Below are 12,688 nucleotides of genomic sequence, written 5' to 3'. Positions count from 1 at the left end.
AATTAACTTTTTAAATAAAAGAGATAATTTTTAATTGGCACACGGATGACGATTACTGAGCAAGTAGCAAAGTATTTTCCGACCATACTCTTTAAAAGTACAAAAGTGCTTTCAAATTTGTGTCGTTTTTATTTGAGGTGTAATAAAAGGATTTCAACAAAAAACTCGATTTCAGGCATATTCTTCAGTCTGGTAAAATAGGCAAAATGGACATCAGTTTTTACAGAAAATGACTATAAAACAAAACATTGTGCAGAATTTTTTGAACTTCTGAAATTTTTGATTCCCAAAATGGCCCTAAAACCTCCAAAAACGAATTTGACTCAAGTAAAACTAAGATTTAACGGCTTAAATTAAGCATAAATAAGCTATTGTAAGCCTTCTTGCTCGCTTCCTTCGATCGAATTTATTTGTTTTTTTTTTCTGATAACTGAGAAACTTTTTGAAAACTGTTTTTAGTTTTCATGGTCGGAAAAAAAAATCGAGTATACAAAATCGAGTTAGCAATTGTACAACCAAACTTAATAAACAAATTTTGAATTGAACGGTTACTTAAATGCAATCATGCTTCAAATCAACAGGTCTGATGGCAGTCAATAATCTGTCGTAAGTTAACCAGAGCCAGGCCGAAAGAGATGGCTCCTAATAACGAAGTTGTTCGCGGGAAAAAAGTCTAGCACCCATTTGCAAGATCTTGCTTTTCCAAGTGTTAATATAACACAATGATACACTTACGCTCCTTTTGTATAAACACACATAGCCAACAGGCGGCAGCAAAAAGGTGAAAAAAAAGAAACCGAAAAAGCTGGACTTAAACTTTTTAACATTTCGAATGTCCCCTGAAAAGAACGAAAAAATCTCGACCGATATCACTTCGTTCATTTAGACTTTGGTATAAAAATTTGGTATAAAAATGGACCGCCTGTCACAAATTTATACTTCGCCAATGATGTCAACTAAATCAGTGCTTGAAGCCGAAAATAAAATTGATTTATTGCGCCATTTTTTCTTGTCATTAATGATAACGAACCACATATTTCACATAGTTAAAAATTACATCAGTTATACAGTCATGTTATTTGAATGAAAAGAATTAGAAGAAAACTAAATTCAGAAGCAAGATCTATTCCTCTAAATCAAAAAAAATGTCAAACTTATTGATGCATTTATTTTCACAGTCTGCCATACTCTTCATCCCTCCTTCCCCTGGTTGATTTTCTATGACAAACAATCTCTCTCCCTCTCTCTACTTGACACAATATCTCCTGTGTCCCCCAACACACCCCCCTGTTTCACCAGACTGGGATCCCCAGTGTTGTAACTGACACTGTACATTGCAATAGAACGCATTGCGGCAGTGACCACATATCTTCTGTGCCGGCTGCCCGCACTGGAAACAATATCTGCCTCTCACTACCAGAGATCCGTCCTCTTTACTCTCCGGCTGCTGGTGGTGTCCTGGAACTCCACTACTACCTCCGGCTACACTCGTTGAACTAAATGACGTCGCAGTCGCGTTTGGCGATGCCGGCCTATATTTACAACACTCATTAGCCTGTTTTTTCATATCATATTTCGATCCACTATCGTCATGTCCATGTGTGGACTTGGTTGTACGGGTCAAGGCTAATGAAAGTGAGTCGCATGCCTGGTTCCTTTTCAGCACATTGCCCTTTAGTGTGAGCTTGTTGGGTCTGCGGTGCTTCGGGGCTCTCATCTGGAAGGCATGGCCGACATTGTCTCTCACAACACACCCTTCTATCTCCAGTGAGGAAACTGTGAGAATAGATATTGCAGGGGAGTGGCCTCGTTTAGTCAGGTAGCCACGCCCAGATTTCGTGATCTGAACATGATCAGAATGAATACTATTAAATGATTTCCCAAGCAGGCTTCTGTCTTTTAGATTAAGGAATCTGTGAAAGCAAATATCTGTAAACCTTTACAATTAAGGAACGGGATAACACGGAAACATGTTACCATTCGCTACCCATTTCATTATGGCAGGGGGTGGATCTAGTATTAAGGCAGGGGTGGATCTTCATTAAGGCAGGGGTGGATCTAGCATTTCTCTAGAAGGCGGATTTTCAAAAAAAAAGAAGGTCGGCCAAACTGATTTTCCGTGCCTTCTCAAAACATCATAAAAACTGATAAATATCTTCTGAGCCGCAGAGATCAAAGTATTTACAGCGACTCAATCAAAAAGTCTCTCAGGTCGACTGAGCGATTGTACCTTGCAGTCTTTCAGAGAGATATCAATGTGTTGCACGGCAGATATGTCGGAGGCCTTGCCTAGCACCAGGCAGCTGTCCATGGCCCCAGACACGAAACACCTCCTCATTAGCAGGGTCCCAACAGATGATGGAGAGAATAGAATGGCAGGGAAGTGGGCAGTTTTCAGACAACAGTTGAACAGCAACAGGTGCACCTGACAACAACCATTCGATCACAAAAAATGAAGAAAAAAAAACAGCCAACTGACAGTTGGAAAGGTGTAATGACCTCAAGGAAACCAAATAAAACTAACTTGTTTTTCTTAAATCTCAACATTCGAAATTCGATGAAAAAAAAACAGATGGCTTTTAAGCTCTTTCAATTTTTAGAAAATTTTTTTGATGAAATTAACCCACTAAAAGAAAATTGAATCAATAGGTATTTTTTTTTATTTTTCGCTGGGAAATCTGATAATTAAACTCCATTTTCAAAACAAGAAGTCGATCACGTTTGTCGTCATCTTTACAATTTTGCTGTTCGATAGTGGAGTTTGCCTTCCTTTTAACCAACGAAATGAACAGAACAAAAAAAATCAAAACTGAGCATGAACACTTTTTAACTTTTGCCTGAAAAAAAACGAAAAATTAGCAAGACCTATATAAGAGTCTTCACTACACTACGTTCATTACTTTTAATAAGAAGAAATCCGACGTCGAAATGAGCAGTTTTAGGTAAGCTAACTTCGTTCACATCCTCACCGAAAAAATATGCCAACAATTCGGTATTAACTATAGAAGTACCTCCGCTCCTCGCACAGAGATTGGTCGGCCGTCTTGGCGAGATCTGACAGTCAGGTTTGCGAAAATATTATATATTGGAAATGGTTGGTAGAAAGAGGATCCCACGTCCAAGAGACCTCCATCTGTCGAACACAGCTCCGAGTAGCGAGAGGTGCCGACAACATCTAGTTCGTGGATGCCATTATTCACTCCGTAAAGCTCTACACTTGGGACTACGAAAATAGAGCGCACTTGCCAGCCACAGTAATAGTTCCCTAAACAAATATTACCTATAAGCTGTAGTTTAGTTCTGCAATGCTGAACTAAATAATGGTTAGCACAGAGGATCTTGTTAGCTATCCCGCCCCCCCCCCCCCTGGTACTTCGTAACGAATGAATCCACATTTAAGAAAGAATCGCACATTTAAGCATGCACGAATTTTGTACCTTGTTAATTATCCCCCCCTTTTGCAATAGCGGGGGGGATAGTTATTAAGATCCGCACAGGTAATGGTTAGCACAAGTATCAAATAATGGTTAGCACAACTAATGATTAGCACAAATATAAAAAAACGCTAGCACCGAATTGACCCAAGACTATGGAGCGGCTGCTGAAAATTCCTTAAAAATTTCACCACTAAGGGATGGGTCGATTTCTAAAACTTAACGGAAAAACATAAAATTTTAGCGCTGTTCTTGATCAAAGTGATAGGGCCACAAACGTTTTTGGCACTTTTTTGCTACGACTTTGATACGAGGCAATGCATGCTTGGAAACAGAGCAAAAAGCTTTTACAAACTGTTCTGTTAAGAAAAAAATTAGAATTGTATTTTTCTAGTCTCAATCTATAAAACGACAATACTAAAAACGGCAAATGGTAGCCCTAAATACGACAAGAAAACAAAACTAAAAAAAAACATATTCAATCCTTCAAATAAAACTCAATTAAATATGCAACTCAATTTATTTTTTTGAGTTAAATTAGTGTCGTTATTTCTGGGTGGTGTGCTAAAAGGATCTGAACAAAAAAACTCGAAAAGGCACGTTCGACAGTCATAGTGAAATAGACAAACCGGACAACAAATTTTGAAGAAAAATGATTAGATAAGATTTGAAAAACTAGGGTAGATTTACTCGAGTGAAAATAAAATTGAGCTTATACTAAAATTGAATAAGTTATTGTAAACGGCTTAAATTAAGCATAAAGAAGCCTGCTCGCTCACTTTACTCGCTCAAAATTAGACAAAATCTGAAAACTTCAAACCGGTTTTTCTCGACACTGGGAATTTTTTTGCAAACTGTTTAAACTGACTCGAATCACGACTGAAACGGCTTTAATATGATATTTGACATCCAACCCTGCACAGGTTCAAACCCTCTAATTTTGTTGAGGTCTCCTTTCCTACCACTACGCTACCGATTCAAGACACCTTGAAGCTTACGTGCTATTTGTAACATAATAGTCTGTGTTAATATCGTTAGTGGCTGTATTTAACAGTTGGTTATTGATCAAAATGAACACTTTCAAAATCACACTAATATTTGCGGCTTAAGTTGGAAAAAAAGAGTTCATACGATCACGCAAGCTTTGCTTGTGTAAACACACCTTAATACAAAGTTCCTAACCATTTTCAATGGTCGTAGCAATATGGAAGGGATAACCAAATTCTGAGCAAGTAGCGCAAAATTCTGCCTACCATTTAGTAAAGAAATCCACAAATAACAGAAAAAAAAATCAAATAGTTTTGTTGTTGCATTTTTTCTGTAATGGACGATGAAACTAGGTAGAAAATGCAAGATGAGAAGTAAATACTGCCGAAAATACGTTGAAATTGCGGTATAATAAAATTGAGCGTCATAAAAAATGAATTGTTAGTGTCACTAAAACTCTTAAATTCAATTAGTCTGAAAACCAGAAAATCTCAGACCACAGGCATACTTTTCTCGACACCGGCATACTTTTGAGCTATTTTTTTGAATCCAAATCACACATGGAAGTGCTTCAATATGACACTGCACACATTAGCTCGCCTCGATTCAATTTGGAAATATTCATTGAACATGCATAAATTTTTTGCAGTGAAAGAAGTTGTCTACGCATTGAGCATCATACATCGTGAATAAAAAACCAGAAGTTGGTCAAGAAAAATTACATTTTTGAAACTTTCAAACTTTGAAGAGAATGAGAAACAAACAAACAGCACCAAAAAAAGCTCATTTATTTTTCGAAAACTATAAAGCAGCAATTTCAGTCACACGTTCTACTGTCGAAAAAAATGGAAAACTAAGGCCTTAGTGTAGATTTGCTAGCGACAGGCAACAACTTTAAAACGAGACAACTGAAAATGTATCGGATGTCTTCAATGTAGCTTTGCATTATACATATACAACAGAGTTGTAAAAAAGACTCACTTTTTTGAAGCCTTTCCAAAAAATATGCGGCCTTGAGATTTGAATTTTTAAGATCTTAGACTAATAAGGAAAACTAAATAAAAAATGTTCTTTAATCAATTGGAAAACCTGGAAACTATACAGAGGCAAAGAGGAGCTGCTTCTCATTATTTGCGATATAACGGAAACAAATAATTGGAATCAAGCCAACGGCAAATAAGACAAAAGCAACAAAAACGATAAAAAAAATTATCTAATTAGAAAAAAAAACACTACCAACGGTCCAGAACAATTGTATGCGATGAAGTTCTATTCGAGAAACACAAATATAGGGATTTAATAATCATTCAAACAAATATTACCGAGCGGTAACAAAGTCCTCAAAGCTTGTTAAAAAAATAAGGTCATTTATATTTTTGTTATTGGAGAGCTTGACTTTTCTTCTAGCTTGACTTTTCTAAACAGAGGCAATGCGGAGCTTCGGAAAAGTTACAAACACAAACAGCATGGTACACTATCGGCTAAAACAAATAAGAAGGAAGTCTCAATAGCGGAAAAACTTTCAATGTCGGAAAAAACTATATATATATTAAATATTTGTTTATCTCGACTTAACTTTATAACAAAAATAATTTCAAAACATACTCAAATATAAAAACTGAAGGTTGAGTTGGTTTCGGCGCAAAACTTACGGAGCGGCAACAATGGAGACAATGCTACAGCAGACAACCGTTGAGTCAAAATAAAAAAATTTCCAAAAAATTCATGTACCCCATCAAAACACATACAAGCGTCAAAACAAAACTTGCCGATGAAGCGACGCAATATGAGACCACAAAAACAATTCAAAAGTGCCTTTCAAGTACAATAAATAAAGAAAAACAAAAAAACTGAAATTATACCAAATCGAAGCTCGTAAAATTAAACAAAAATAAAAACAAAATTCGAGGAGAACGGGTATTTAAAATGCAGACATGGTAAAAAACTGTCGGTTGATTGACCAAAAACAGATTTCGGAAAATGATTCAATAACTCGGTAAGACAAGTTGATTACATGGAAACAAGTGTGTTCCTATTTGATAGCACTTGCTAATCCAAAGCGAAAGAGGTCAGAAGTCAATTATGAAAAAAGAGCTCGAACTACTTTTAGAATTCTTTCCTGAAAACACCTCACACGACCCTAATAAGTGTCTTCTCTTGGTTCACTGACACGTAAGCTTTATTTATGAAAGCTTCTAGTGGTTATGGGCGCAGAGCACCCAGTTCACAGAAACCATTACCACTTGTTTGTATTCCTATTTTAATTATTTTTATTTTAAGAAATATATCACAGTGGTTATTGTTGCTACCTGGGTACAAAAGGATGATGTCCCCGTGGCTGGGAAAGAAATTACTCTCGAAGAAAGAGTCTGAATAGTAGATCACTTTGAAGCCCCCTCCCCCTCCATCTGCAGAGGCATCAGTCGTTGTCCCCTTGTGCCCCTCTTCTCGCGGCACACGCTCAGGCCGGTGGATTTCGTAGCCTGAAACAGCTAATTCCAGTTTATAAAGCAGCAACTTTAAAAACCCAAGGAAACATTTCAATCGTTTCATTTAGGAATCCTGCTTACATACACATGGCAGCAAACATACAATTTAGTAAATAGGTAGGTCAGCAAGCTAATAAAACCGACAAAATCATTATTAAAAAAGCGAAAAATAAATGTGAAAACTTAGACATGAATTTAACAAAATAGACTCTTGGAAAAAATCGTTATATTGATTACTGGCTTCACGATTCTCTCGTAGCTTCTTTTCATTGGAAATGAATTGCAGGAAAGCTTTGGGTGCTGAATGACTAATATCGGGCAGCCATTCATGGGTGATTTCGTAGATCCCCTGTGATTTCCTGATAGGCAATCTAACCATAGCTCGTCTATCTGAGCAATATGTAGTAGTCCGATCCAAATGTCGGATACACTCAAGCTTGTTTCATGAGTGTTGAGATTCTGGAGATGAAGGAATATCTTCAATTTTCCAGATTCTCTCAAATTTAAAGGACTGACCATCAAGAAAGTTGATTTCATACAGTGGCCAGTGTTTTCGTGTTAGGACTTCGTGGTCGATATCAGCAAAAACTGAGACTCTCCAACCAAGCACCGTGTCAGTTAACAGTATAGTTCCTTCATGACATTCCGTGACTTCACAATGTGTAGACGGATTGGCAAAGCAGGAGATCAATTTTATTAGGCTGGTCGCAAGCTGGTTTGGCTCAGTTGTACTTGCTGATAGTTTGTAGCGCTGTGGCTGTGATTTGTGTAATTGACTTCTCGTGATCCGTGATGTTTCCCAAAACCGCACAAGAAGCTTCGAAATTGTTATCAGACTTTGCAGAACTGTGAGATTCATTAGACCATGAGAAGACATAGCGCATTCTGGTTCACTCCAATTATGCCATCTGGATCTTCTATTGGTTCGATACCAAGGCCTAAAGGGCGATGACGTTCTTCTGAGCGAAATTGTCAGCGAGCCCTCCCAAGTGATGAAATCGATCGTTCTGAGATCGAAGTTTGAAGAACTGCAATGGTTCCAGTTCGGTTGATTTGAAGAGCATCTATGGTCACCGTGAGATGAGGATTAGGTTGGCTAGAGCTGCCATGAAGATTTGTATTTGACATGTCGCACAGTGATGTTTAAGGGCACACAAACAATTGGAGCACATCCTATTGCTGGTCACTACAAAGTTCTTTCGTTCTGATTGCGTCAACGATCTGTATGTCTCACACTGCCAAATTGATGTCTGTCTTGGCAGATTTGAACTTTACACTGTGGTAAAGAGAATCCATTCTTATGAGATCGGTTCGTTTCTTTCAAAACATCTGCAGCTTAAGCTCCAATTTCTGAGGTCGAGAATGAGATCTTTCAACAACCTCTGAAGACCTGAGTCGATCGAAGTCAAGAGCGTCAGTCCTATCATTAGTAGTTATCCATGCCTTCAGATTCATGATCAAAACTTTTGAAAAAAAAAATGCCACAAATCATTTTCGACTGATCGTTTAAGTGCCTTAATTGATTGCAAAGCCTCATTGAGGACTGAGTGTAGCTGACGCAGCTGCGATTTGTTATCCGTTCATACTGCAGTAAAACCCTGAGCCCTTGACAGGAGCTTGCGATGGATGACTCGATCATTTTTAAACTCTGCTCTAGCACTGACGCGCTACCTCGTAATTGATTTCTGTCGTCTCCAACTTCGTGGTGAGTTTAAAAGCATGTCTCGTGAGATACATCAATTTCTGACAGCTTCTCAATGTCATGGACGGTTGGTTGAAATTGATCAATGATGCTTAGCCAGGTAGTGAAATTTCCATTGAAGTTAGGCAGAATCAGCTGCAGCAATCTTGGTGTGATCTTTTTAGATTCGATATGTGTAGATGCAAGGTGGTTGATAGGCTGACTGAAAGCAGCTTTCATTCTCTTTGCGGCTGAAAGAGTTTGGCGAGCGGCTTTCTGTGTTTCCGGATATTGATCAAATAGTTTGTCGCATTTTGCATCAACGGTAATAGCGTCAAGCTGCTCGTGATCAGCAATTGAGGATTGAGCCAAGCAATGCTCAAGCTGGGCTGTTTCATCGCTCAACCCGTCTTGGTTGCGATTGAGGCTAGCACAAAGGTAGCTGACTTGAGAAACTTGGAATTAAAAAACTCGCAGACAACTTCTGTTAGCTCGTTTAAGCTTCTCTATAGCTGCTGGTGTTTGATTTCTGTAGTCGGCTCAGTAAGTGTACTTAGCTTCCTTAGGTTATGAGGCGGACCAGAACGAATACTTTGCGATAGCTGCAAAGCCACTGTATCATATGAAAATTGAATTAAGGATGATTTAGTTGCTATAAATTGCGGGTGAAGGAAATGAATAAATTATGGAAAAATTACCATGCGTTTGAAATTGATTTAAATTGAGTCTGCAGTGGAACAAATTATCTGATAATTTAAAACATGCTTTGTTGCCAACATGCTGTAATAAAAAACTAATTTAGAAACAAGAAATAAATCGATTATAGAAAATGTTCGTTTTTATTCATGAAAACAGGTAATGGAAAACGTGTTCTCCGTGTTTCCGTTTCTGGCATTCGCTTTTCTGAAGACTGAAGCCAGTCTAGTCTAAATACCAATCCTTCTGCTCGATCTTTTTTTTTCAGTTCAAGTACAGTATCTTCCACTCACCAAGTGCACACTCATGGAGATATAGTTCCTCTTGAAAGTTATCAATTGTTAAAACTTATAGCTTCTAAAGTGTACGATAAAAAGTCAGGGAAAAATTATGCTGGAGCACAATGTCGTGTAACCTACAATTTTTGTTTAAAGTGCACCCTAATTAAAAGTATATTCAATATCAGAAAGTCTATAACATCTACTAACCCTCAGGAGCATTAATCCAGGATGCACAAGCTCCTACGACATGAATAACACTAGTTGACGTTCTCTGACACCACTTGCCTGGATTCGGCAGATTATTGATTGACTTGGTAAGATCAGTGGGATCCCAAAAGATTGTTTCTAATTTTTTCGTATCTAACAAGGCGGAATTTCTAGAATACTTTAGTAATTTAGTGGAGCAAACAAGTTTTAATTCTTTTAATATGCCGACTATTTCGACTTCATCGCGGACTGTGAGGTCAAACAAAATCGGTATTTCAGACAGATTGTCAATAGCCGTTTGGTTTAAAATGACATATTTGAGAACCAACTTGGCTAGATCATCGTGGCACAGACGACAGAAAGTTTGAAGAACGTCCTCCCAAAAACTCCGTTTGCTGGTTGGGCAAACAGATGGTTTGAACGTCTTGATTACTACATTTACAGTCACAAATTCGTTGTAAGTCTGACTAAAAGCATTTTCGTCCGTTGTCACTTCTTGAGTTGTAATTATTACAGATCTGAATACTGAAAACGAATTCTCATTCCCAACATGTTTCATGCGTCCTGAAAAATAACTTAACTAAAATTGATCAATGAAGATAAAAACTTAGGCAGTCAACTTACAAAATTATCTATCAAAACCTTTTTACGTCTAAATTTCAATGTTTCGCCAACGTAAGCTTGTCTATTTTTTTAGAGGTTACAAAAGGGGCCCTTTCGTTTTGTTACGGTCAGTGCACAAGCTGGATAGAGCCATACCAAGTCAAGTCAAGTCAAGTTCTTATGACCATTAGGCAGTGCCTCTTGTGGTCATTTCAAATGTTTTTTTCCTATCTCCGTTCGAATTCGTACATGTCAATTCCAATCGCTTTCCAATGTTTGTCCAGTTTCCACTTGAATTCGTCGATGGTCTTGCTTTGCACTGTTTCCTGTGGCAGATTGTTCCAGTCGAGAGGTGCTCTAATTGTGAAGAAATTTTTTCGCATTTCTAGATTTGCTTTACGTACTACTACTCAGGCATTTCGGGACCCGACATTTTTCAAACCCGAAACCCGATTACCCGATAAGCTAAAACCCGAACCCGAACCCGACGGTTTCTTCAAACCCGAACCCGACATTCATTTCAAACCCGAAACCCGGCCCGAAACCCGAAAAAGATCTCAAAACCCGATTACCCGACCCGATACCCGACATGCCCGATTTTCAGGTAGATTAAATGGTATGAACGTTGACGCAATAAATTTGATGCGTTTTTAGAGTGTAACTTTCTCTTACAGTGAACAATAAAAATAGCTGTAAAAACAATAATTATGCAATAAATGTGTATTAAAATGGGAATGTATATAGAAAACAAAAAAGTTCAACGGAAATATAAAGCTGTATTATTATGAAATGGGAACGTACAAGTACGTATTAAACGCATTCCTCGGTGAAACCGAAAAAAGCAAACAAAAGTCGGGTTTTAGAAATCCGACATAATTGAATACCCGAACCCGAAAATTTGTTGAACCCGAAACCCGACCCGAAACCCGAAATTTGTCTCAAAACCCGAAAACCCGACCCAATTCCCGAAAACCCGAACCCGAAATGCCTGCTACTACTTTACATCCGTTACCTCTAGAATCCCTATCATTCCGCTCGAATAGTCCCGCAGTGGCATTCCTATCATACAAACCATAGCAGATTTTATACATTTCTATCATTGTCCCTCTTTTCCTTCTGTATTCCAGCGATGATAGATTCAGTTCTTTAAGGCGTTCGTAATAGGATAGATTTTTCATACCACTAACTAGACGCGTCGCTCTTCTTTGTACGTTTTCTAAGATATTTTGATGCTTGATCAGTCTTGGGTGCCAGATTAAGTTCGCAAATTCAAGGTGTGGCCGTATCAAGCATTTGTAGATGTTTAAAAATACTTGTTTCGTGACTTTAGTGAAGCTTTTCTTAACTACTGCTATCATACCGTTTGCCTTATTGGCTTTTTTAGTGATGGGTGGTTCGAATGTCAGTTTGTTGTCAAGCCAGATACCCAGGTCTTTTTCGAGTTGCACTTTAACGTTTTCGCCATTGATTTTATAAATCCTCTCCATATCCAATTTCTTGTTTCCTATTGTCATGTGAACACATTTGTCGATATTAAAGAAGAAAAGACTTTGGCCGGACCAAGTTTCTAGTGATTGTAAATCTTCATGTATGCGTGTTACATCCGATTTGTCTTCAATTTGATGGTATAATTCCGCATCGTCAGCAAACAGAAATAGATTTGACACTATTTTGTCCGGCATTGTGTTGATGTATATCAAAAACAGTACTGGGCCGAGTACTGAACCCTGGGGTATCCCACTTTTTACTGGCTGCCATGAGGATCTTGAATCGTTGATTACCACTCTCTGTTGTCGTCCCGAAAGAAAGTCTGTTATCCAGTTCAAGGTTCTTCTAGTTACTCCATACTGCCTAAGAACTCCGATTAGTCTTGGCTTTTTTGAAGTCCAAGTATATCACGTCGACATTTTCATGTTTGTCCATTGCCCTGGTGGAGTCATCAATTACTTTCAGGAGTTGTTAGTTCAGTGAACGTCCAGATCGAAAACCGTATTGTGCATTTGTTATTAGCCCTTTTTCAATGAAATGATCCATTAAATGCTTTCGAACAAATTTTTCGAATAACTTGCAACATTGTTTAACTGATTGGTCTGTAGTTATCTGCCATCGATTTTTTTACTTTTTTTAAATATTGCAGAAATGTAAGCCAACTTCCAGTCTCCGGGTAATTTGTTTGTCTCCCAAGAGGTTTCGAAAATAATCAAAAGTGGTTTTAAGATGATTTCCCGTACTTCAAATGTGACCCTAGGATGAACTCCATCTGGTCCAGGCGACTTTGAAGTGTCTAACCGATTGAGTTCTTCTCGGATG

At 38.0% G+C, this 12,688-nt stretch overlaps 1 protein-coding gene across 1 annotated transcript; it reads right to left on the bottom strand.

The window, feature by feature from the left end:
* Positions 1 to 986: 986 nt before the first annotated feature.
* LOC134841808 (uncharacterized) lies at positions 987 to 10,347 on the bottom strand. Its single transcript, XM_063857845.1, has 5 exons — positions 9,776 to 10,347; positions 6,731 to 6,904; positions 3,012 to 3,265; positions 2,231 to 2,425; positions 987 to 1,843 (listed from the first exon to the last, which is right to left on the bottom strand). Exons 1-5 carry the CDS (start codon positions 10,332 to 10,334, stop codon positions 1,247 to 1,249), a joined length of 1,779 nt encoding a protein of 592 aa, XP_063713915.1. The 5' UTR covers positions 10,335 to 10,347; the 3' UTR covers positions 987 to 1,246.
* Between the last annotated feature and the right edge of the window lie 2,341 nt (positions 10,348 to 12,688).

This window comes from Symsagittifera roscoffensis, chromosome 3 (assembly GCF_963678635.1).
Source record: "Symsagittifera roscoffensis chromosome 3, txSymRosc1.1, whole genome shotgun sequence".
Classification (NCBI taxonomy): domain Eukaryota; kingdom Metazoa; phylum Xenacoelomorpha; order Acoela; family Convolutidae; genus Symsagittifera; species Symsagittifera roscoffensis.
This window is presented reverse-complemented; position numbering and strand designations above follow the sequence as displayed.

Coding starts and splice junctions, on each gene's coding strand:
- LOC134841808 (XM_063857845.1), bottom strand. CDS start 10,334: ATGAAACATGTTGGGAATGAGAATTCGTTTTCAGTATTCAGATCTGTA. Junction 6,905..9,775: donor CTGGATTAATGCTCCTGAGG/GTTAGTAGATGT, acceptor TAGCTGTTTCAG/GCTACGAAATCCACCGGCCT. Junction 2,426..3,011: donor TCTCTGTGCGAGGAGCGGAG/GTACTTCTATAG, acceptor GGTTGTTGTCAG/GTGCACCTGTTGCTGTTCAA.